Source organism: Pseudomyrmex gracilis, unplaced genomic scaffold (genome assembly GCF_002006095.1).
Source record: "Pseudomyrmex gracilis isolate BER0280 unplaced genomic scaffold, ASM200609v1 scaffold_174, whole genome shotgun sequence".
Classification (NCBI taxonomy): Eukaryota; Metazoa; Arthropoda; class Insecta; order Hymenoptera; family Formicidae; genus Pseudomyrmex; species Pseudomyrmex gracilis.
In genome coordinates, this window is record NW_018020758.1 from 291967 (window position 1) to 318164 (window position 26198).

At 37.2% G+C, this 26198-nt stretch overlaps 1 protein-coding gene across 5 annotated transcripts; it reads left to right on the forward strand.

Annotated features, from left to right (window-relative positions):
* Positions 1 to 151: 151 nt before the first annotated feature.
* LOC109857803 (TGF-beta receptor type-1) lies at positions 152 to 25508 on the forward strand. 5 transcript variants are annotated; one of them, XM_020434505.1, is made up of 8 exons: positions 152 to 236; positions 6899 to 7019; positions 16371 to 16546; positions 22207 to 22440; positions 23052 to 23285; positions 23721 to 24061; positions 24479 to 24718; positions 24796 to 25508. In XM_020434505.1, the coding sequence occupies exons 1-8, from the start codon at positions 152 to 154 to the stop codon at positions 24916 to 24918; spliced, it is 1554 nt and encodes a 517-aa protein (XP_020290094.1). In that variant the 3' UTR covers positions 24919 to 25508. The 5 variants fall into 5 exon arrangements, with proteins under 5 accessions (XP_020290094.1, XP_020290096.1, XP_020290097.1 ...); XM_020434507.1 differs by lacking the exon at positions 16371 to 16546 and adding an exon at positions 10135 to 10292 and having other exon boundaries at positions 169 to 236; XM_020434508.1 differs by lacking the exon at positions 16371 to 16546 and adding an exon at positions 13023 to 13177 and having other exon boundaries at positions 169 to 236.
* The last annotated feature ends 690 nt before the right edge of the window (positions 25509 to 26198 follow it).

The window sequence follows — 26198 nt, forward strand, 5'->3', positions numbered from 1 at the left end:
CTTTGTCGCGATCGGCATTAAGCCGTGGCGGCCAAGGCCGGCGGCCTTACGAGGACGACGAGCCGGCAGGACGATTCCACTCACGGATCCGCGACAGCGGACGGCGCGATCACCACGGCGGACCACCGGCTGCTGCGGAACCTCCACGAAGATGAGAGGCGTCCGCGACGGCGGCATGGCGAGCCTCCTCGCCCTGGCGCTCCTCTGTTTGCTCTACGCGTCGTGTCCTGTAGACGGTACGTTTTAGTTTTTTCTTCATACAAGAGCGTTTGTGTACGTACGTGTATGTGTGTGTGTGTGTGTGTAACATAATATGACGTGCGATATGCCACAATGCGTAAAAAAGTTAACAAACGATACAAAGTTTAGATCTGATTCGAATTTTATGTTTATCAGTCGATATGTGTGGCAATGCGAGAAAGAGGGAGAGAGAGAAAGCGCTGAAATATGGGGAACTTGCGTGATAATTACAGTTCACACTTGTGCCCAAGTCCACAAAACATGTTCTACCGTAGGCGAATCGCGGTATTACAGAAAGTTACAAGTTACTATTGCAAAGTTAGGGCTCGCTGGTCTCAATTCTCAGACCCTATTGGCGAAGTTTGGTTGAATTAAGAGAACTTGAGGATTTTGGATTACACGGATACACTACGTAGTGGGAATTTTCAGAAATTGGATTGTAGTTCTGTTTATTGTTACGTATATTTCTGTACATTGTTTTACGTACTTTATTTATTACTTGCATGAAGTGTGCGCTATCAAGTATATACATATATATGTATGTACATAATGTTTATACAAATTTGAAATAACGTATTTTGAAACAAAAAAAAGTGACAAATTACGGTGAATTTGCAAATTAATTGCGCAAACATCACGTGTTTTCTTATTTAAAAACACAACGTTGAACGTGACTTAACTCTAATTGCAGAGTTGAATCTAATAAAAATTATATTTTGCAAGTCAGATCAAGAAATATAATGAGCACTATTATAAAAAACGTGATAGAGAAAAAATAGTACATTATATAATATAAATCATTTTTTGCTCTACTTATATAAGAGACAATGTTTAAAAACAATAACACGGTATTTACATCGCGAAAGTTGTGTAAATAATTAAATTGGAAGTAAAAAAGTTTAAGGAACACACTTATTTGTTTTATTCAAAGCTACAGAAGGAATATGTGTGAGATATTGTGTTATATAATTATATTGCACAACATTTATCGTGAAAAATTTGTTTCGTCATTTGATATTTTCGTTCGGCAAATATCGATTTGAGCCGCGCAAGAAAGTTTGTTGTTAAAATTTAAATCGCAAACTCCGGGGACGAAACAAAGATAAAGTGTTTGTACCACATATAGAATCTCCTCGACTTTCTCGTTAAACTTTAATATCGCAGTCTCAGACCTTCGATCGCTCCTATAACGAAAAAAGACCAAACACACATTGAACAATCTGAAAATTTCTTGATCACGTAATCATTCAAATTTTATTCTACAGAGTCTCGTCTCGTCGATGACTCGACTCTGGTGATTTAATATGGGCGAAAGAGAGGAAATCGCAAGATATTAAAAAAACGATTTCGCGATGAACAGCTTTGCTCGAACGCACTTCTGTTTGTCCCACGCGTTGCGCTTTGTGGACGATCCCTCTGACGCAGTGTGCGTTTTGTACACGCGTGTGCGTGAAAGTCTCTCTCTCTCTCCCTTTTTCTCACTCACATTCTCTTTTTCTCGCTTGCCCTCGCTCTCGCTCTTTCTCTTTTTATGTTTTTGTCGGGTTCGGTCTCCTTTCTCGCTCGTTCTTTCTTGTCGTTCCCGTGTAGCTCGCACACGTCCCTGTCTCTTCTTCTGTCTCTCCGCGCGCGCGTTTCCAGTCTCCGTTCCTCTCCTTCTCGTCCCACCCGTTCCCGCTCTTTCTCCCCTTCGACGGCGCGCACATAACGTTGCGTAAGTAACGCGCCGTCGTATACAGAAGGGCCGTTTAATCTCGTTGCTGCACGAAGTCCGAAAAGCATGCGGAAGGGTGAGCCGGTGCAGTCGGTACCTTCGACTCCGTTTTCCAAGAGCCACGCTGCTTCGAAGCCGCGCTTTAACCCTTCGACACGGGGGGTTGGAGGGAAAGGAAAGGGTTCTCTTATAACTATTTTAACCCTTCCTGTGATCGTTGTGTCTCTTCACTTAACATTAATGGCGAATTATGTGACGCACCTTTAATTAAACTTATATATTTGAATCACAATGGATAACGTTACCTCATTAATTTATAGCAGTGAATAAAAAAATTAGAGTATTAAATTTTTATATTAATATATATTATAAAAATAAAAATAACAACTTACATTAACATTTTCTATGTAGAGATTGTAAATGTTTTTTGTTGTATATCAGGGATTGTGATATTTAAAAATTTTAACTCTTAGATACACAAGTTGTCCGCGTTTTTTTTCAGTCTCTACGCAAATACACAATCGTTTCGAATCATGTGATTTGGTTATCCTCGCTATAATCGCTATGTTTGCTTCACGTTTGCTCCCGTTAAACAACTGCCTCGTTCACTCCAACGCACGAGATAGTACGCGTGTAAGCAATGGGATCTATGCTATTTATTGTTCAGATAACTGTTACTCTTCGTTGTGGGTGAGCGATCGCCGGTTGTATTTCCCTTCCGAGATTTTTAGTCTGTATTCTTAGCGCATCGAGAAGGAAGAAAGAGAAGAAGAAGAGTTCGTAAACCCCTTGATAGATACGAGGAAATTTTCAAGTGAAATCGTAACGCTAAATCAAGTTTTACGCAAGTTGTTTATTTATGATACTATTAGGAAAAGACAACACATTTGAAGAATTTGAAATTTAATCAGTTGTAAGTGATGTATTTATTTATTTATTTTTTTAACTTTTTCGACAATATCTTGACTTAAATCAATCAAACGGACTTATTTACATACAAATGTATTTGTTTATGCCGCCATCATGTCTGCGTTCTTATCTTCATATTTAATTAAGATGTATTCTGCGATCTGAGTGTTTCTTTAGTCGAGCTCCGATTAGAGCAAGAAAATTATTAAATAAATGAACGATTTTGTCTCACACAATACGTATACGTATAATTAAAATCTTATTTTACATGTAAAAAAGCAAATAAACCTCGAGGAACAAGTGCAAAAGAGCGAATTGTGTGTAAATAGCATGAAAAAATATTTGATACTTGTGTCATTATAAGAAAGACTTCGTTCGGAAACACTCGACTTAACGATATCGTTGGCGTAATGAAAGGAGTTTATATTCTCTCTCTTTCTCCTTCTCTCTCTCACATACCTTCCGCGCTTTATTCGTTCTCTAGTATCTTCGTTGTACCCCTCGTCTTACGATGAGACCGATGGCTCCGCTCTGATGGATTCGATGCTTGGTAATTGTCGTGCATGCAAATCGGGCTCTTGAATCCTCATTGAAAAAGCAGCACACGCTCCGACGTTCCTGCGACCGATAGTAGACGAAAGACTTGTGCACGACTGCCTCTTCGTCCCGGCGGTATACCTATACGTTGTTATTCCGCGAATTCTTACGGGTCATTAGAGTTTACAGGTTGTCTGATAAAACGGTTGCGGATCCGGCTAAAAGACCGGCTACGCACCCGCGCTATCGCTGCTACAATGTTAACGAGATTCCATGCATATACAACGTGTATATACACGGCCATAAAACATTCTGTCGTGCGCACGTAAAGGGAAATATTGACTAATTTTTCTCGTAGAAAATGTATTTATAAAATTGTGTTATAAAAATAACTCCGGTTGAAAATACATATTAGAAGAAATACATTTTTAACGAACTCTCGAGTTTGTCAAAGTTTAATGATAAATACTGATATTGTGTTATTGATTAATTGATTGTAGTATCAAATGTATGTACAAAAAATATATATGTATTCGCGTATTTGTGTTACAAAGTATTTACAAATATACAAAATTTTATTTATTATGATGATGTACTAATTATATTAACTTTAACTTGCAAAAGAAAGAAAAATACATTTACATGTACATTTTTTTTGGATAAAACAATCACATTTATTGTAAGAAAAATTTAAAAGGCTTTATACATTAGAATCGTAAAACACGAGCAGAATAAAACTTTGCAATAACATCAAAAGCCACATCGACACGAAGCGCCTTGATAAGTACCATTACATCGTGGCACGTTGTCGTGTTTGTAAGAGCGTCGTATATCTCTGTCGTAATAAGTTTTTGGAGGTAATCTACGATCATCGCGTCATTCGCACAAAAACCGAAGTCTCGCAATACGCAGATAATATTTTAACTCGCGCGCTCTGTCTTTACTGTTCAATAAAACGTCCAAGTCATAATATTTCCTCCCACGAGAGATACGAAGAGAGATCGAATGACGTAGATTGCAATCGATATCAGATAATGAAAAAAATATCCGTCTGTTCTTCTCTATCTCTTGATGAATTAGACAGCGTCTAAAATACTCTCGCAAGAAAAAAGATCGCTAACAGGAGCAGATGTTATTTCCGATATAATTTATGTGCAATTTACGCTCGATAAGTATTCAGTTTAAAACTATATTAAATTTAAATTTCTTTCTAAAGAAAAATTAAAACAAAAATTTTCTTTAACTCTTTTATTATCATTTGTTTCGTACAAAAAGAAAATGTACAAAAAGAAAATGAGTAAATTATGCGATTGTAAGAGATTTTTTTATTTTAATAAGTAGCTGTAAATAATTTATATTGTAAAAAACAACTTCTTATTATTGTGCATATACTAGAAGAGTTACGCGGAATATTATGTAAATGTGCATGTGTGTGTACGCAATAAATCTGCTCTCCTCAAACGGAGCTTAATGCAGTTCCGTCGTGTTAATGAGAAAATTACATTATAAAGCATTTAAAAAATGACTAATACTGATTGTTATTATGTAAATGTCATCTGTATTCTTTTTTATCGTATCAGTTAATATTGTTGCGTCAAAGATCTTGAGCGTTCTTGCTCTCTTGAATACGTTTCAACTTTTTCATCATTAAATAAATCATCATTTGTTATTCAATGTGTTAAAAAAAAACTAACATTGAATATATAAAATTTATAGCGTACGAAAACCAGTTTGTATTGAAGCTAAGATCGCGGCTGTTTATGTTGACCAATAAATTGTAAATTATTTACATCTGGAGTGAGATCGCGCACGATAATTATACGCGAACATCGTCGTACGGAATTAATTATCAGTCGATCTGATACGGAAAATTCTTTTCTTATTGTCACATTTCGTGATACATTGCGGATCATTACGATATTAAAACGCATCTGTCTAGATATATATTTCTGTATAGCACAATCGCGCGATAATTATACATGATATTTTTTCACAGAAATTGTTTTTACATGCATAATTTAACATGCATATTAACGCGTGCGCGTCATTTATAACAATGTCACAAAAACTTGCTTTTCTCGTTAAAATAATTTCCGCGTTTGCTATTAATAGCAAAATGATTTCTTTCTGCAGTGTATCACAAAAGATGATGAAAGAATTTGTTTTTTCACTCTCAAGTTGTACATATTTTGTCAACACAAACATTTATCATCTGTGCAACTGAACCGTGAAAAATACGCAATAGGAAAACTCGCACAAGAATCAACATGCAGGTTGCGAATTCTACAAAGATTTCTACTCGAGAAAGATTCGCAAAGAAAGTTTTTACAAGCTAAAGAAAGATGGCTTCGTATCTTGTATTCGCGATGTGAGTATATTTTAATGACTTGAATTGAACTCATTTCGTCAAATCATACCGCGATTGAAAACGTTCAGAGAGAAGCTCTTAAGTCAGAGACCATTTCACGAACTTGTATATTTCACTTTGCGAATGCGGAATATCATCTCCGTTGCACACGTGTACACGTGCGCATTGTGTGTCGGACGTTGAAACGATTTCAGGAGTTTCGCGTTCAAGTTACGGAAAGTGTGGCAGTTACACGTAAGACACATCGCCAAAGTTTCGATGCGCTTATCACAGGTCTGCATTAGCTACCCTATAGAGAGAAGTAGCTTTACCTGAGTGCAGTCACTCGAGCTCCAAGGTCTTTGAGCCCATCGTTTTTTTTTTTTTTTTTTTTTTTACACACTGTCTATATTTTCTTCTTTCTGTCTTGATGAGTAAAAAAAGACGAGCCTGTCTGTTCATATATATGTATAATGAGCTTTATGAGGTCGGGCTTTTACTTCTTACCTCTTATATGTCTTCAGCTCTCTTTTTTTGTTCTTGTTAAATTTCCGAACAAAATTACATAGCGTTTTATTTGATGTCTCATTTGGTAAACACATGAATTTTAGATACAAATTAAGTTTGATAACAATTTTTTAATCGGAAGTCTAAAGTACGAATGGAAAATATGTTGGATTTATTTAGGTAATCTTTTAGCTTAGTCTGTAATAATCTTTGGACGTAAACATGTATCGCGAAGTAATTGCGATCGATACAAATATTACATTTAATGTGTCTTGAAAACTAATACGTCAAAATATTTGCAAAACTTGCGACAATGTTATATTATCGTAAAATAAACTGCCTCTCAATTGTGATAAGTGCCGTATAGCGTTTCACGATAATATCTTCCATATGTCTTCCATTCCATGCCGAGGCATGGCACGCAAGCGCTCTTGCGTAAAATTTATTTTCGCCTCCGGAATTCGATATCATCAAATAAATCTCACATGTGTTTTAACAAAATGTTTGACAACAATAATTGTTGTTGAAATCCAATTAATTTAATTCTCGGCTAATAAAGCAAAAATTTTGATTTTTATTATAAACGAGATAAATTTTAAATCAAGGCGTTGATGAAATCATTACATCCGTATGTTTCTTTTCAGGACTGCTGAAGTGCTATTGCGACATTTGTTCGGAAACCAATCACACGTGCGAAACCGATGGCTATTGTTTCGCCAGCACGAGCCTGGAGAGGGAGCCTGACGTCATCACGTATGCTCGGAGGTAATGTATTTGCACGTGTATTTCATTGACGACCACACTCGATTTACACTATACTCGAAGCCTCTTTTAGTGACTTGTTCCTCCCGGTCATCGACATATGTGTCGTCAATCGGGCAACATTTGGATCGAAAACCGGCAATCGTTCGGTTTCCGATAAAAATTTGTAATTCGCTCTCTCTTACCATCTTTATACAATTTTCTTTAATTTATTAAACATTCACCTACGATACCATGATTGGTTAAAAAAAAAAGTGTACATAAATTACTGGATTATTGGACATTTGCAAAATGATTTATGACGCGCGATAGATTAGCAGCAGCGCGAAAATCAAGTCCGTCTCGAGAGGAGGAAGGTTTTACACGGTTACATTGCATCGACATTTCATAATGAATCGGACTCGAGTCATTATGGCGTCTGGTCTGATGTTTGTTAGCGTCCACCGGTCAATGACACTAATGTCAGTGCAGATTTTCTAAGCTCGCGCTGCTGGCGAACCCGGGATCCGGATTCGTTATCGACTTTGCACGCGTTATCTTGCATAAACTTATCGTATGTATATATGACCATGTACACGCGCTGCAACGCTGTTTGCGTAATTAACGCTGACACAAAAATCGCGAAGTGTCGTGTAGTCAAACACGCAATCGTTTCAAGTCAATAAATTTTTTTGCTATCTCGTTGTTTTTTTCATATTGCATTTTATTTAATCTATTGATAAAACAAATTTAATTATTTTACAAAGTGTTCGTATTTTTTTTCTTTTTGAACTGGATCGTTAAATGACATATTATTTTGTTCACAAAAACCTTTTGTTAATATCATATTTGTGAGTTGTCACACATCATGTTTATTGCATTTGTAGCCACTTTATTAACGCATTTTCTGATTCAATAGTTTATGGACTTTCGTGTAAAATAAATCTACAAAACAAAATTAAATAAATAAAATTTCTCTCTGTTCGATCGATCGAAAAGTTTATAGTAGCGTACAACATATGTGACGATATTTCGAAACAATTTTTATCTGACTCTGTCACTCGAGCTTCTTTGCATAATGTTATCACACGTGCATCTATAGCGCGTTTAGCGGTCGTTGTCCGAGAGAAGCGCCGCCGCTCGCAGCCTTCGTATCGGATCATGGCGGTTTCGTTTCGACGTCGCGATCGATGCCCTCATCGTGGTTTCCACGAATGAACGTTTAGCCGCAGGTTTTCCAGGCCGCGCTCTCGTCCGGGCCATGATTAGCGCCCGTTTCGGCGGAAACGAATTATTGTTGGCGGCCGGTCGTCGCGTTGGTAACGCCATACCGAACGCGCACGGCGAGATTTCAAGTTCGACCGTCTCGTGCGAGCCACGAAAATTCCGGCCGCGATCGATTGCGGGAGCGAGAACTCGGCAGGAGGGCAGAGGGTGGGCAAAATTCGGACGTATACCTTCTCTCGACCCCCGCGGAATCGATCTCGAACGCATCGAGGAAGTTTCTCGCGCGTGGGGGTAGCCACATACAAGTTTCAATTCAATCCTAGCGAATGAGGTGACACTTACTGGGGGATAAATTTTTTTTTGAGATGTCACAACATATATAAGACGAGAAAGAATTTTTTATATACGATGTGCTCTCGATTGTTCTAGAATTAGCCAATTTGAATGTCCTGAACGAGGCTTTGTTCGATTGTATAGAGAAAAAACCATATTACTTAATGTAACTTCTAAAAAGTTTGGTATAAAAAACAAGTGTAAAACGTTTGTCACTTAAAAAATACAATTATTCACGTTATCAAAGAATAATAATTTGACTCAGCAAAGCATGAGATTTTATATAAAGAGAAATCTACTGAAGATCGAATCAAAGTAAGTTTTTACATCGCCATCTGACACTGCAGAAACTTGATCTCAAAAATCTAGCAAATGATGCATCACGACACACACTTGTGACAGTGTCGGAAGAGCAAATGTACGTGACATCGAAAGGTCAGAAGTTGAAAAGATAGCGCAGTATAGCGCTTGTAGTACACGTACGTAGCGATCTCGACCTTCGATTTAGTAAAGATCGATATTTCTTTATCTTGAACGATGTCCCGCGATGCTATTATGTCAAAGATCAAGAGAACATTTCTATCGCTGATAATTTTAAATTTATATTACGTAGTTAAGAAATATTTTTATTTATTTTTTATAAATGTTTACATTTTTTAATGAAAATATTTCAAAACTGAATAAAATTTTAATTTTATAATCGTGATATACATTGTATGTATAATTTGTTTTTTTCCGGGAATTAATAAATACTGATTATATTAATTTCAAAAATTCTTGCGTCATTGCTAAACAGTTTTGTTAATTTTTTAATATTTATCATTGCATTCCCGAAAGAGGCCTCAAGACGTAGCCAAAATTGTCGGACTGTCTTTTAATAATTATTTCAACTCTGTAACGATTATCAGACGACCTGATTCGAGAACGGTGCACTCTCTCAAAATCGAACAGGGTCGACCGAGACAGTTCGCGCACCGCAACGATCTGATGTCGCAGACGTGCGGACGGGCCTCTAAATGCTTAATGCACCAGACGGATAATTCGGATAATTCGACCGGAGATCGCATTGAAAATAGCGCGACCGAGATTACTTGATCCGGCCGTGGCGTGGAAGTACAGCACAGAACAGTTTTATATGCGATCACGTGAATGCAAAATATATCGATGCGTCGCGTCGCGAACGTGAATCTGCGTAACATTTTCACATCGGGATTTTACGAAATGTCGATTACGCAAAAATAACAAATCAAAGTCGAAGGTGGTGTCGCTGTTTTTATTTAAATAGATAAATTTGTGATAATCATGAAACTTGTAAATGTAATTAATTATCTATATATATATATATATATATATATATCTATGTGCAAGATAGATAAAGGACATAATCATAATTTTTCGAAAAAAACCAAGTATTTAAAAAATATTTTTTTAAGAGAGAAAGTTTTACCGAACACTTGTACGGTATAGATAACCATATGCATTTCTAAGTAGAGATTTATTCTATAAAGGGAATTTCTATCGCGTGCGATGCGTGTCGTGTTTTTCTGGATTAAACGTAAAATTGTGGATGTTGTGACAGTTGCCTTGACCGAAGCAACTGGCTGCCGCCGGAAGAGCCTCTTTTCTGCAACCGCGGGCCAGACATCTATAACGCGCAGATCTGCTGCGATAAAGACTTCTGCAACCTGAATTTAAACCCAGTTTTGTTAAAACGCTACTCGCCCGCATTATCCTCAGGTATTCTTCCAAGGGCTCGCAACCGACGAGGGCTCGTTTTGTCACATTATTACGTGTGTATAACGTAACCTCCGCCCAAATACATAACACACTCTCTCACACTAACTCCATAGAAGTCGAGTGGATATAGCATGATTTGAAAAATAACAAACAGCAGGAGAAACAGCGTGATTCTCTGAGCAGGTGTGGGATTTTTGCATTTTTGCAAAATTATTACGCTCTTATCCGCAAAAAACCTATAATTGTCGATTTCTTTCGTACATGTAACAAACTCATAAAAATAAACGACGCGATGTAGATCTTTGTGCCACGTATTATTAACACACACTACTTGACATTAAATTTAGCTTTAATTTCAGTTGTTTTATATCACACGTTTTATATCACACGTCTTATAAAACACGTTTCGAAATACAAGCAGAATTTTTACTTCACAGTTTTAGACAAATAATTCGAAATTTGATAAAAATGTTTTTTTTTTTTTCAAGAGATATATGTGCGCTAAATAAAAATGATAATTAGTGAAAATTAAATTTAGTAGTCGTTCTGTTAACAAATTTTTGGCAAAACATCGTCGAATCGCGTTTTAAAACAGTGTGGCTTTTTCGAACGTGTTAATAATACGACACGCAGAGCTCGACACGACTCCGACGTATTTGACGCACGCGCTATAATGCGAATCGACGGAGGCTCGTCTTGCGGAATCAATTACCACGCGATCGGACGTAAATCAACGCTTGCGTCAAGAAAGATATGACGACCGGCCGAGAGTTTTCGTGTCCCTTGCGATTCATGACAATCGAATCGCGCGTCGCTGTGGCTCACCTTGACGCGCGTGTCGCGACGAGGTGCAATTTGCATATGTTGCGAATGAAATTTTACATCACGACGATACATATGTAATACATCTAAACGGTGAACATTAAAAAAACTAGAGCTATAAAATCCGAACATAAAAAAATCTTTTGCTGCGGTGATGTAATCGTTAAAATGTCACACGGGACAAAAATACTAAATAAACAACGTTATTTTGCGCGATGTTTAAAAGACAATAATTTAATTTGTGATTTAATTACTCGATTTAAACGTGTTTATTCGGAAATATTTCTGAGAAATGTTTCATCAGAGATTGACGTTTAACGTTAAAAACATCTGAAAAAACATTAAAAATCTATAAACGACCTGATAAAAACCATGAAATAATTATATTATGTACTTGAAATATATAATTGCAGGTATATACTGAGCTTTTTCGTAGAATAGTCGAGTTTGCGAGATTCCGACTAACACAAATTGCATCCTAAATAATGTCCACCGTTTGTCCCTAACTCACATTTTCTTTGCTGTGCCGAGTTCGGTTTGTTGAGAGAATGTGCGAGGTGTGCCTGCTTTGAGGATCGTTCCCGGCGATCCGGCTCGGAAAATTCGCGTCTCTCCCGACGAACTCTCCGAGAATTGTCCTTTTCGCGAGTTCGTCGGGGTTACTGTAGTAGAACAAGCCCCGATCGATATAGGGAGAGACTCGCATCACGCGAGCCGACGCGGGGCCACAACGTTGTACACATATATGTATATATATAACGTTATATATATATACATATGTATATAATACATATAATCGTACATACCGTTGTTGTACGGCTCCAACGTGTGCCATTCCGACAGAATCGCAGAATTTCAGGAATCACCGAGATATGCGCTACCAACTACTACTGGCTACCCCCACATGTCAGGTATCACGAGAGTGTGTTGAGTTGCACGGTGTTGCGGATTTCTCTTGTTCCTCCTTCTCGACTATCAGCTCTCCCGCATTCTCTCCCCCGAGTTGATTTTTTTTCTCCTTTTTTTATTTTTTCAATTTTCAGTATTTCTCTTTCGGGTTTTTTTGCTGGAGTTTTGCTCGGTTGATACTGTTGTTTTCTCGACAGCATCCACGTGGATTGTGATGCCGAAATAACCCAACGGGAGCGACACGTGCACGTATTTCGTGTGAAACGTTGCCGCTATCGTTGACTAATCGGACGTGTGTGTGTGTGCGATGTTTAGTTAAATTCTCAAACGTTGCGTTCAGTTTGTTTTGTTCAACGGGATTGTATATCTTTTATCTTGTTCGATGGAAATTGAATGTCGACGTTTACACGGATTCACGACGGTTAAAATTAATTATCTTGGAACGCGAAAAAGTAAATACCGTAAGCAAGTAACTGAGATGGAGTGAATATTTGTGGGCAAATTTATCGATATATTATTGACTAAATTAAACCAATTGGATGAAGAGACCATTGCGGGAAGTCTCGATACATTTTTGGTAGCACGAGAAAATAATGAAATGTTTAAATCTGCTTTTTTTCACATTAATTGTAGTTAATATTTAAAATATCGCCGACTTATTTTTTATATATGTAAACATGTCAGAGATTATAACCGGACAACTTACGAACGTTTACTTGTTTAATGGAGTAACACTTGAATCATATCAAATGGCATAGTAGATAATCGGCGATATCGACAAACGGAGACGCTGACTCGGAACGCAGCCGTAGTAGCGCGCTAATCTCTTTTTGTCGTGCTACCAAGACGATCGGATTCCCGTTCGCGTTGGTTTTTACCTCGAAACCGCACGAAACACGTTTTCCCCTTGATATATATCTCGTACCCACGTCGAGACGCGAACGTGCAAGTTCTCCGTTTCGTCTCGTTTTCTGAAACTGGTGCAAAATCGACTTGAAGGTGCGTGCCTAAACATCTGCCGCCGTCGCAGCCCGAGCCGCTCATCTTCTGCATGACGAGCGTCTCGCGAAACACGTCCTTCGTCATCGAGTGCTGTAAAGTGGATTTTTGCAATCGGGATCTGAAACCCCAGCTGCACCCTCGCAACAAAGAAGGTACAGTCCAAATAAAACCTGGAAGTTACGAAAACTCTGCAGGTGGCACAAGCTTATGCTGCAATTTTCCTTTTTTTTTTTTTTCGTCTTTTCACCTCTCTTTCTCTCACTATGGCTTTGTTATCTCTGCGCGAGCTGTACGTGCAATTCTTTTACTTTGTCTTTCCGTTTCAAAATTTTTTTATAGCCGGTTCTTATCCTGCGTCGAACAGTGCAACGAATCGAGAGCCATTGCTGGAGAAAGTGATGTTGTAACTAAACAGTTTACATAATTGCACTTCATTATTCTTGTATTTGATTGTTATTACATTAATGTTCATTTTAAATAAATTTCTAAAATTGCACTAACAACGAAATTAATCAGAAACACGAAATTCAGAAGACAAGAAAAGAACGAAGAAAATTATGAAGAACTTTTTTTTTTATCAGTATTAAATAAAGACAAGTTAGTGTGATATTTTGTAGCATTTTTATGAAAAGAGAAAGAAGCATTAGAACAGCAAGAGAACTCGTGCGCGAATTAAAACCGTTTCGAGCGTCTGATAAAGTGGAAATGGTTTAAGCACCGGTTAGAGCGTTTTCATGTAGTCGCAGAATTAGCCGAGTGTCGTCGGCTATTTTTTATGGTCAGAATAATGCGTTACGTCATGGTCTCCGGCAATGTACACGCCTTCATCTTGCTCGCACTATACTATCTTGAACTCGCTCTGATATTCGCTATCTGTCGTGTTTCTCGCCGTTATTTATGTGTACCTCTGCGTATATAAATGTGTCAAAATTATTTAATGATACTTTGGAAGTAAATTTATATTACGATCTACTGTGAGTTTTTTTCTGATTTAAATAAAAATTTTTAATTTTAAATAAAAATGTTTACTTGGTCGATTGTGTTATAATTTCAATTATTTACGATTTAAAAAATATTCAAGTAGCGATTAGTTTTTGCTAAACAAAAAGAAAATTTATCTGAAAAAAGGACATATTTCTCTGGATCGATCAATTGGAAATATTTTTTTAGAAATGTTTTGTTTTTCTAAAATGTTGTCCAATGATTTTGGCACACCGAATAGATTTCTCTATCCGTTACGTGCACTATATATACTGTGCAGTAGAAAGCTTCCGCGACGCTACAGCACGCTATACATGCGATGTATAAACACGCGATACATTACTTGCGCATATGCGAATGCGCTCTCTCGTTCATCGCAAAGCGCAACGTGCTGAACTATTTTACATCGCGGCTTGTTGAACCGTTATTAATTATTAGAATTATGCGTGTAATTACAACAAGCCATAGTGAGATACAGAGAATTGAATACAACTAAATAGTATCATAGTATATATATTTTATTACCCAAATTATATTATCTTAATTTCATAGTTTGTTAGTAGATTAGTTCTAGTAAATTAGTTCTGTAGTTTATCAGAGCTGTACATAGTTTCAGGATATTTTATGGCACGTATTATTAAATTTTACGTACAAGCGTGTAATATCTCTGTTTGATTTTCCTCGTCTTTCCCGAGCAGCATCATATTCAGAATATATTTACATAAAATGAGAAATATCACAACGTATTAATTTTTCTAACGAAATAATTTCCGATCTCAAAATTAGATTATCGAAATATTAAAATTGAAGATAAATGGAACTTAAACGCGAACTATTGAACTTCGATAGATTGGAGATTTATATAAAATACAAACGCGCGCGTACAATGTTTGGAAAATGATCGAAAATATGTTTTGCCACCTACGGAGCTTGTAGTTTCCTCAAGGCAATCTTCTTCTGTATTTTCTTACTTACCACAGCCCATCGTACGCCGGAAGTCCTTCTGAGTGAACTCGGAAAGAACCGGTAGCATGTTGCCACAGCTCTCTCTCCTTTTCTGCACTCTTTAACGATCAGTAGTAAGTCTCGTAGCAAGTCCGACACGCGTTGATCCACGAGAAAGGGTGGCTTTTGTAAATACTTCTTTCTCTGTCTCCTCGCCCTTTCTCATCCCGTAGAAAAAAAAGTAACCCTCAGACTCTCTGCGAAAAAAACACTCTCTGCAGTTCTTTGTATTAACTTTTTTTCACAACAAACAGTACAAACTTGACACGACTTTGTTATTATTAGTGTCGAGGAACGAAAGAGAAAAGTGACACGAGTTCTTGAGGAAACAAACACTGCGACTTGTGCCAGATCGAGATCGATGTTTTTATTGAAATTATTGTGTTATTGAGATTTATTTTTCGCAATTCTCATGTCGAGTTTCCTGCAGTAATTTCCTCGCAGTGTAAATACAAGACTCTTTATTAGGGAATCTTCTTGAGAGATTGTGGGAGTTAAATAGAATTGAAATACTATTGTCTCTTCTCTCTTCCGCGCGCATGTGCCTTCTGACTTTGTGTAACTATCTTTGTATAACTATTGTATCTCTGCCGTTTAAATATTTTTCTATGCAACACTTGAAGTGCATACTAAAATATATATCTTGTTGTTTACGTAAATAGTACAAAATCTCTTTTCTCGTCAATGTTTATTATGAAACCCGATTATTGTTCAGAGTGCGTGTCGCAAGATTTGCATCTGATCTATTCGACATATTGTCGATAAAAAGTTTATTTTTGTCGGATATGTTTCGCACTTACAAGAGATATGGAAACCTGATGCGAATCTTACGATATGCGATATCTTACGTTTCTTCTACGTATGTGTTTAAGAAATATGTGAGTGAATTTTATAATATATTTTATTTTTAAATATACACATTTTTTAATAACAACGCATTTTTATTGTAAAACTACAAGCTTGTTTACAGCTCAGCTGTTATTGTTATTTCCACAATATTTTGACACATGTTTTCTTAGACATGCGTAGACATTTCTGTTATAAACTTCATTGACAGCTTTGATAGCTAACTTCTGAATAAGAATCTTTTTTCTCAAAATCATTGTCATTTCTGTTGTATCGTTTTATCTCTTATTACTATCCATTACACTAAAATCATATCTGCGTAAAGAAATCAAAACCAGAAAAAAAATTTGATGATACATTTTTGTATGGAAATTAATAATTTGCATGTTATGTCATCTTCACCGTTCACGAATAGCGAAGAATGCTTCCATCATTTTTTGGCAACGTGAGTGCCGAACACGCAATTTGATTCCTTTTTCGCGACAGTACTCGTGATACAAATTATTTTCCTAGGTGTTACGATAAGATGAGGTTCTTCCCGGACACCGAACGGTCTGTCTGGTGTGACAAGAAAAATATACTAAGCGGCCCAGATGGCATCAAATTCGCAGTCGCCTGTTGCGATCATGCCGACTACTGCAATCGCGATCTAAGGCCCTCTTTTCGCTTCGCGAATCACCTCGAAGGAGGTACAATAAATCGGCAATCCAAAGCGATTGCCGCGTGAGATTTCTCGCCTCCAAGGTTGCGCCGTTCGCGAGGTTCGTTTTCTTTCCGCTTAAATGAGATTCTCGTTAAAACGAGCACTGATCAATAAACGTGAAGGACTCAATGGCGGGAACGCACACTTATTTACATTTCTACGCCATAAAATCGCGATTTATTATCCAAATTTGTGGCTTTATTTATCTGAAATTTTTTTCAACGTCCACTTATACAAAATATATGTCTTTTTTGGATATTATAAAAATATGATTGATAAACATTAATTACATTCCAATTGTTAATATTTTTGCGATACGCAGATTTTCTATAATAATAATTTGCACAATGTATTTTGTAACATGGATGATATTCATCAAGATACAGAGAGAGACAGATGTCTAGTCAGATGCATTTCCTGCCTTGTCTGCTCTGAATGGATCAGCCGTCCGTGATGTGATGCCAGCGATAGCTTTTGCCTCTACAATCGCTGAGTTGCAACGAGATGATTTATACAGATAACTAACGGCCACGACATGTAATGCCGCGAGATATCCGCATACAAAAACAAATTGATTAAATAATTTATTGTATATCGAGAATCGAATATATAAGGATGAATATCGTTTGTTTTTGTCAAAAACATCGATGTAAATAAACAAAAAAAGATTAATCTAAAATCTAAAAAAAAAAACGACTAAAAAAGTTTATTGCAATATTTTAGTGAGAGATATATAAAATTTTTTTAGTAGTCGACTGCTTGCAGGTTTTAAATCTATTTCTTTGTTTCACGGCGATTTGGTAACTTCGAACGTGTTACTGCATCAACAACTTACGTAACAACTTGTGTATTAAAAAGTCTCTCGATTTATTCTCTCAGCGATACAACGAGGAAAGAGCTTCGAATTCTTGGAAAACAAGGAAGAAGCATAAAAATTCAAATCAAGCCATTGAATCCTGACTGGCAAAACTTTTTTGAGATTCTAATTGCATTTAAATAGCGCGCTCGAAAGTCGAACAGTGGCGAACTTATATTTCTTATTTTTCTTGTTTGTGTTCTTTTTTTTACACAGTCTACAGAAAAAAATTATTTACACACGAAGAAGTTATTTTTATACGAGTTGAATAATTATTTGATCAAATAATCGAATAAGTGTTTTATCTTAATTCGTTCTAATTTATACTTTTCGCGAAAACGATTAAATCCGATTATTGTTCGAATTGCGCTTCGAATTTTGTGTTTTGCGGATCGGCGGGAAAAGGAACTTCCGAAGCGGCGAGACTTTGCCGAGGCAATATGCGTACGACAGTGATGAGAAAAGCGGGGGTATCGATTATCGATTTTCTACGCTTTTGTGAATTGTCTGGGCGCGCACTTTTCACACTTCTCTCTCTCCTCCGTATTTCTCCCGTGTTTCCCATTCTCATACCATTTATCTTGCTTGTGCCGAGCTGACAAGACAAGGAACGGACAGAACGCCCGCCATCGATCGGCGATTCTCTTCATTGCATTTATCGTGTTTTTCCGCTGCAGGTAGATCCTATCTTGTTACAAGATAGAATTGGACACACACTTTGTTACTGAGAATGGCGTTGCCGTTTCGTTGCATAATGCGAGATATATTCGAATTACACAATGTGTTATCTTCAGCGAGTTAAAGAGATTATACAAGTATACATATACCTATATATAGAACATGGTAAGATCCGGGTTATTTCATTTATCGTACTTTGAACTGTTGTTGTGGTGTCAATTATGAAATAATAATATCACACACATAAGAAAACTAAAATCACTTAGAATCAGAATTTACTTATTTAATTAATATTGAAGTATATTTCTTGATATTACAATTAAAATTATCCCTGAAAGTAGAACCTTAATTTTTAAAAGTTGTTTTTTATCAGAAATTTTAAATTACGGTGTCACTGAATCGCGCGCTCATATATCGCGCTCATCTCCAGTTCATGATGAAGAGAGGAAGTAGATAACATATTCTGTGTACGTTACTGATAAGATAACATCCGGGTCATATACCGGTGAATTTTGCAACCCTCTGAGAAAATCTGACAAAACAATAAAAAAACTCGAGATTACTTCTCTCGTGATTCACACATGTTATCATTTTGTATGTACAACTGGTTCTAAGTGTATGCGCGTTAATCTTAATTGATTTCTTGGAAAAACAGATTTTTAAGGATTTCTGAAAACTGTAATTGCAAAACAAAATGATATCAGTACTTTGTGTATATGTTGCTAATGTTGTTTAATATTTTTTCTATTTACGATTTATGATGCACTGCTGATACATGTGACCTTATGCGACATGTAAATCAGAAATCCGTGATTTTATTTTCACGTTTATTTGAATGCACAAATAGCAAGTCACCAATCACAAAGACATCTGTGCTTTTGCTAAATTACATCTTTGTTTGTAATAAGCATGTACAAAGAAAACAAGCTGTAATCTCTTCAATTTTAGAGAAATATTTAATGGAAAGATATAACGTATAAGGTTTCCATCATTTTTTTTTACTTTGTAGAGCTTTTGAGCGTTTTAGTTTTCAAATCCGAATTAAATAGAATTAAATTAAAAAAAGTCAAACTTACAAAACTATTTAAAAACTAATTTTTCCAAGAAATTAATTATAATGATAATTAAATGAAATCCGAATTAACATTAGACAAATCAATAATTCGAGGATATACTTTCTTTAATTTTTTTTACTTTTTTTTTGTATACTTTTCTGTACTAGATTCATAAATTTTTTAACTACAAGAGCAGTTTAGCGTAAGCGTGAAAATCCATAAAGAACATATCGTTGATATCCACAGACGAGCGGATTTTGAGCGCAAACACAAGCGAACGGTGGGCGGGAGGGAGGGAGGGTGCAATTTGCCAGCGCGAATGGAATGGTCCGGTCGGGAATATAAAGTAACGAGGCGTGCAGAAAGCGATTTGGATGCGAAGGGATGATGGGACAGGTTGGGAGCGATATTCATCGATTATACGTGCTCCAATAAATCCGCGAGAACAGCCAGTTATCGGCGGGTGCTCTCGCGGCAGCGATTCGATATTGGCATGAGACGCGCGTTATGCGCTCGCTTTATGGAATTCGAACGTTCACGTGTGGCGATTTAATCAGCTCCGATGAGGATTTATTGACAATACGAGGATAATACTTTCGCATTAAACCATTAGTTACAACGTTGTCAATATTGAAACATATCGCGCTATCAATTGCGCGGAAATCTCGTGATTGTTTTTTTTTTTTTTTTGTTTTTTTTCAACCAAGCTGAGTAAAGATTCTAAGAAAATTGTAAAACGATTAAAAAATATACTTCTCCTCGTATTTTCAAGTGTCTACTAAAATATATGTTTCTGTACTTAAAGATCTCTCGATGTTATTATCGTTATTAACGCTTCTACGAGCTGCGTCAAACGCACGCAAAAACTTGCCAGCATTTTATGCGACGAAACCGACAACTGACAAAATTAATTATTATTTTATCGACGTTATTCTACGAACGGGGTTCTTTAATAATGTCAGCGAGGTGCAGATCTCGTGTTATCTTCTCATTTGCTGTTGGGAAACTCTCATCGTTGTACATGCGATCATCCATCAGTGAATTGTTTCTCGCCATGTTGCCTGTCACTTCATTGAAATCTTCACAGGGATCAATATCCAATTATATTGTGATTCGTTTTACCTACATCTGTGTACGTACCTGGTTCGCAATAACCCCGTCGATTAAATTTCGCGGCTGTTTGATTCCACGATGAACCATAGTTGTTTGCTTTGGTACATTCGAATTTTATCACTTTCAGCTCTCTTATGCCGCTACATATCTCGATATGTTCATACCTGTTGGGAATTCCAATTTGAAAATTTTTTCGATCCAGCAGTTTTATTAGAAACAGAGTAGTTTGTGTTGCATGCGGTTTCTCGCATGTATTATGTTTGATTTTTCATAATTGGTCTGATGAAAACTAAACACATATAACTCTTATCAAATTTAGTTTTTGGCAAAAATTAATTATTTAGAAATTATTGTGTTGGTCATAATTTTTTTTATCTCACTGTATCAAATAATTTTATAGCAAAACTTTTCTTTTTTATTGTTTTATTACGAAACATCTTGTATAGATTTTTTAAATCTTCTTTACCGTTTATTAATGCTTTCGAAATTTTATAGAACTGTCTTTTGCGAATTGTTTCATTGTAAGAATTGAAACAAATAATGAACTCGAACAGTTGTTTGTTCGACATTTCACGTCGTTTGAGTGGCAAACTGTAAACATCGCTAACACCATCTTTACTTAACGTTTCCGTGATTTTTGACCGATTAACAGTATCTGTCTCGGAACACAATACGCCTCTTCGACGTTGCGACTCACAGGTAAGTCCAATTATGTGCTTAAGGTGCTGTCTCTAAGACCGCGTTGGAGAAACTGTCTGTAATGCGATCTACCACGACGTAAACTTTAGTTCAGGTAGAACAAAGGATTATTTCAGGTTTAACACTACAGAACACCCCCATGGTCGGGCTTCAATATGGAGAAAACATGTGATTAAATTATACAAAAACTGACAGTCTGACAATTTTTTGTTTACAATTTGCAAATTTATGCAATTTGTTACACGACAAAATCAGGTTCGAATAGATCTAATATCAAATTCAACATCAAAATCGACTGACTGCGACAATGACAAATAGCATTTAACAATTGAAATGACATTAATTGATCGAAACGCAGTGATAGTACGTTAATGCATTAACAACTTCTCAAAGATGTATTCTTAGAAGATTTTCTTTCAGGTGTGACAACGATAAGACTAATAGATCAAGACAATCGGAATGTGATCTCGGCATAAGAAAAAAATCAATCATCTGAAGAATTTGTGACATATAAAGTGTCTTTTGCTGCACACATATATTTGCTCAATTAATTGTAACATTGCACGAGATTGCTTTGTATGTTCTTCTTCACTCTTACCTACATTTGATGTTGCATGTCTTTCACGTTTCCGCTTTTCGCTTGACGCCTACGTGTCTTCTCTTTCGAAGATCTGCTCGCTCGCTTTCAAATCGTCACAATGCAACACTGATTTCGATCGGCTCGTGTACGCGCTCTCGAACATTCTCGTTTTCCAAATCCATATGTGCCAAAAACAAGATATATTTAATATCTCTCTTCACACACGCAAATATATATGTCGATAATATTTACAAAATTGTTTAACAAAAATTGCGAAAAATAAATATCGCTATCGTACGTAATCGAACAAAAAAGTATAGTATTTACACAACGTAAAGATAGAACCTAAGATCAATGAAGTCAACATGAAGTTTCGGCTTTTTGCCTTCTGGTTGCGCAATAGAGCTATATTTAAGACAATCTTTTTGCGTCCGTAAACCTTGAGACAATACGTGGCGCGCATCCGGGAGTAACGATAACGTACATGCGCGCCGCGGGTTGAATATACCTCCTGGCATAATGATGCGAGGAGCGCGGTGTCGCGTCGCGTCGAGTCATGATGCATCACGATCGAAATGAGTATCTCTTCTTGTCGATGCTTTTTATATGGGCATGTAGGAACCGTCGATGATGTGCATAATAATCTTGAATTTCATGTCAAAAAGTGTCGTCGGGCGGTGACGACGCGACGTGGGTCACATGGAAAATGGCCTTGACTATAGCACTGCCAATATGCGCGATCTGCGTTGTCGTTATGGTCTTCTATCACGTGCACATGACCAAAAAGAGGCCGGCCCGACATTTTCCGGACGACTCGCTAGAGGCTCCGGATCGGCCGATTTTGGGCGGCGTTACTATCAGGGACATGCTGGAGATGACTACAAGCGGCAGTGGCTCGGGTAGGTCAAACTAAATTAAAGTTGGTCATCTCAAAGCAGCCGTAAGATAAGATTTATGAAGGTAGTTTTTTATCCTTATTCTCAAGAAATTGTATTTTACATATTTATAACTGAAATAATGATAAAAAACATACAAATTCACAGTAGAATACTATTAAACCTTATCGAAAGAATCAAAAAAATTGCAAAGTGATTTTCTATTTTACTGTAATCTCTTTGATTTATTTCACTGTTGCGCACACGAGTTAAAATTGTGTCCTATATATTCATTTTATAATAGAAGCAAGTTAAAAACTACAGACGCATTTTTTTAAATACATTCACACTTGTCTCGTAACTTAATCTGAAATATGTAATAGATTCACGTGCGTGAATCATCGTCATATTAAAATTTATGAACAATTGTATAGTTTGCGAAAAATTCACATCTATAAAGCATCATATATCTGACGCTCACTAATAGATTTTTTGCGAGTTGCTATATTATCATCAATATGTGTGTTCGCATGTACGCATGTTTAACTTGGTCAGATATGCTCCACTAACATGACGCGTGAGTCATCTTCAATCATACTGAAATTTACGTTCTCCAATGCCCATTCTCTCTCAAGTAGGCCTGCCACTTCTGGTACAACGTAGCATAGCGCGTCAGATCCAGCTTGTGGAGACGATCGGGAAAGGTCGCTTCGGCGAGGTTTGGCGGGGTCGTTGGCGCGGCGAGAATGTCGCTGTGAAAATCTTCAGCTCGCGAGAGGAGAGGTCCTGGTTTCGGGAAGCAGAGATCTATCAGACAGTGATGCTCAGGCACGACAACATCCTGGGTTTTATTGCTGCTGATAATAAGGGTATGTTGTAATGTTTATTTACGTATATATAAATGTAAATCTGACAAAAAACAAACAAAAAAACAATCGAGAAAAAGAAGAAGAAATATTTAAAGATTGGGATCTTCTTTTAAAACTTAAAATAACTTGTATCACTTGCATGGAAAAAAAGAAAACAGAGAGTCTAATTTTGACGTATTTATACACATACAATTCGTCAAAAACGTAGAAGAAAAAGCAATATAAAAATACAATATTCAACTGAAAACACTTTATCTTTGGGAATATCTTGCAAGGGCAGACGTCGTGTAATCCGCTCGGATTACATGAAATATTGAAACGCCCTCCATCGATTTCCGCTATACATATTTTATCATCTTGCTTTATGAGTGCCGCTACAATCGGACTCGAGTCTTCGGGAATAAATCGCGGATTGATCAATTTGCTTCGTCTCAGATAACGGCACATGGACGCAGCTGTGGCTGATAACGGATTACCACGAGAAGGGCTCGCTCTTCGATTACCTCAACAGATCGACCGTCGACACGAACGGTATGATAAGGATGGCCTTGTCGATCGCCACTGGCTTGGCGCATCTTCACATGGAAATAGTCGGCACGCAAGGCAAGCCGGCCATCGCTCACCGGGACCTGAAGTCAAAAAATATTCTCGTAAAGACTAATGGTACCTGCGCCATCGGCGACCTCGGATTGGCCGTCAGGCACGACGTAATCACGGATACTGTCGATATCCAGCTTAACAACAGAGTCGGCACGAAACGTTACATGGCGCCCGAGGTAATCATTGCCGTGTGAAACATTTTTTGCTATCGAACATATAGAAAGAGATCTACGCTTATTCTATTTTCTCAGAACAATTAAACAACAATTAAAATATTAATTACAACTGTATTCATAAATATTAATTTTAATCTTGATAAGCTTAATAAGAAATGACATATGGTAATGGTAATTGCGTATAATTAGCCGGACAGTTCTATCTATTTATCTATCTAGTTGGACAGTTTTTATCGATAGAAAAAAAACTGAAAAATTAAAGAGAAGATAGAAATATAACACGTAAATTAAAAAAAAATATGTATAATCTCGAAAAAAATTAATATCAAGAAGATACTTGCGAGATTCTGCAGTCAAGAAGGCGGCTCTTGCGGTCAAGAAGGCGGCTCTTCAGCAATTCGTACTTTCTGCTTTCAGGTTCTTGAAGAGACGATAAACATGAACCACTTCGACTCGTTCAAGAGGGCCGACGTGTACGCGCTCGGTTTGATTCTCTGGGAGATCGCTAGGCGATGCAACGTCGGCGGGATTCACGACGAGTATCAACTGCCCTTTTACGACTTGGTGCCTTCCGATCCAACTATCGAAGAAATGCGGAAAGTCGTCTGCAGCGACCGACAGCGGCCGTCGATACCGAATCGATGGCAGTCGATCGAAGTGTGTATCGAAGAGATAAAGATCATGTTTGTGATAAAATTTAATGAATCGTTAATAATATATCTCTTATGATTTAGGCTTTGCAGGTGATGTCGAAGGTAATGAAGGAATGTTGGTACCACAACGCCGCTGCCAGGTTAACCGCACTCAGGATTAAGAAATCGCTCGCTAATTACGGCGCTATGGAAGACCTGAAGTAGGTTTAAGTTTTCGTCGGGTTTTTTGAAGAAGAAGAAGAAGAAGAAGAAGAAGAAGAGCGATATTGGATGTACGTGCGGATGTTGCAACTAAGAAATTCAAAGCGATAGAGCTTCCGGTATAGTATAACTCTTGCAGATATTCTTCAAGAACTATTCCGAGGAATCGCGAGTAGTCTGAGGAAGACCGGCCGGAAGATATGGGATTTCTTCATGCGAAACTGGTCTCGACTGCCGAGCAGTTGAGTACTGCACAAGTATGATTGATATTGCTGTGCAAGTCGTGTGCAGAGAAGTAGAACGGATGTTGCAAAGCTCGCTGAGAGAGTTAGTCGATTCGGACGATCGATAACGGTTGCGAATGATAAGAAGACAGAAGATTGCTTTAAGTCCCGATTCTGATATAATTATCGCTGTTTGATAATCGGTTATTCGTGCGAACGGATCGATGGGAAGTCGCGCAATATGTGTTCGGTTAATTGAACGTTCACACTCGCGTCACATTTACACGCGCAGATACACAAACTCTTTCTCTTTCTCTTTCTCTCTCCCTCTCTCTCCGCTGTATATTTATTACGATAACGCTAAGATAATAAAGAATATACAAAAATTTATTATATATAACGTTTATATATATTATGATACTAATGAGGATAAAAAACAATACACACACATTTGTATATTAATATATATAACACACACAAATAATTATGTATTATAAATATCCGTTATTCGATTTGATTAACCGAACCGAATTGACATTCGCTGTTTCGGGCGAACAAGTTACCTCAGCGAGACGATCGAATGCGTTCGCACGGATGCGCCGCAAACAAAATTGGGACATTGCGCGACATGTAAACGTATCAGCTTAGCTCCAATTGGACGTGTCGGCAGATCATGAGAAATGCCTCCTAAGAGATAACATTTTTCTATGTTGAGTCTGAAGATAATATGGAATTTATTTATGCGCGCCCGAAGGGATTGAGTTCATGTTGGGAGCATATCTTCTCTCCCCGTGTTACAAGAGAAATGCATATCTTTTGGTTTCCCTTCCTCTCGAAGAAAAAAACAAAAATGCCAAGTTTGCGGGTTGAAGTGATTACACAGGGTAGATAAAAAAACCGAACAATCGGCTGAGTAACGGGGATTCGACGAATTCGAAGAAATTGAAAAACTTGAAGTTTGTCGATAAAAGTCAGGACTTCAGGGTGAGAATCACAATGACCATGTTCAGCAGACTGAGCAGATCAGTGAGCACTTAGTGATTCTTCAATATGATTGGT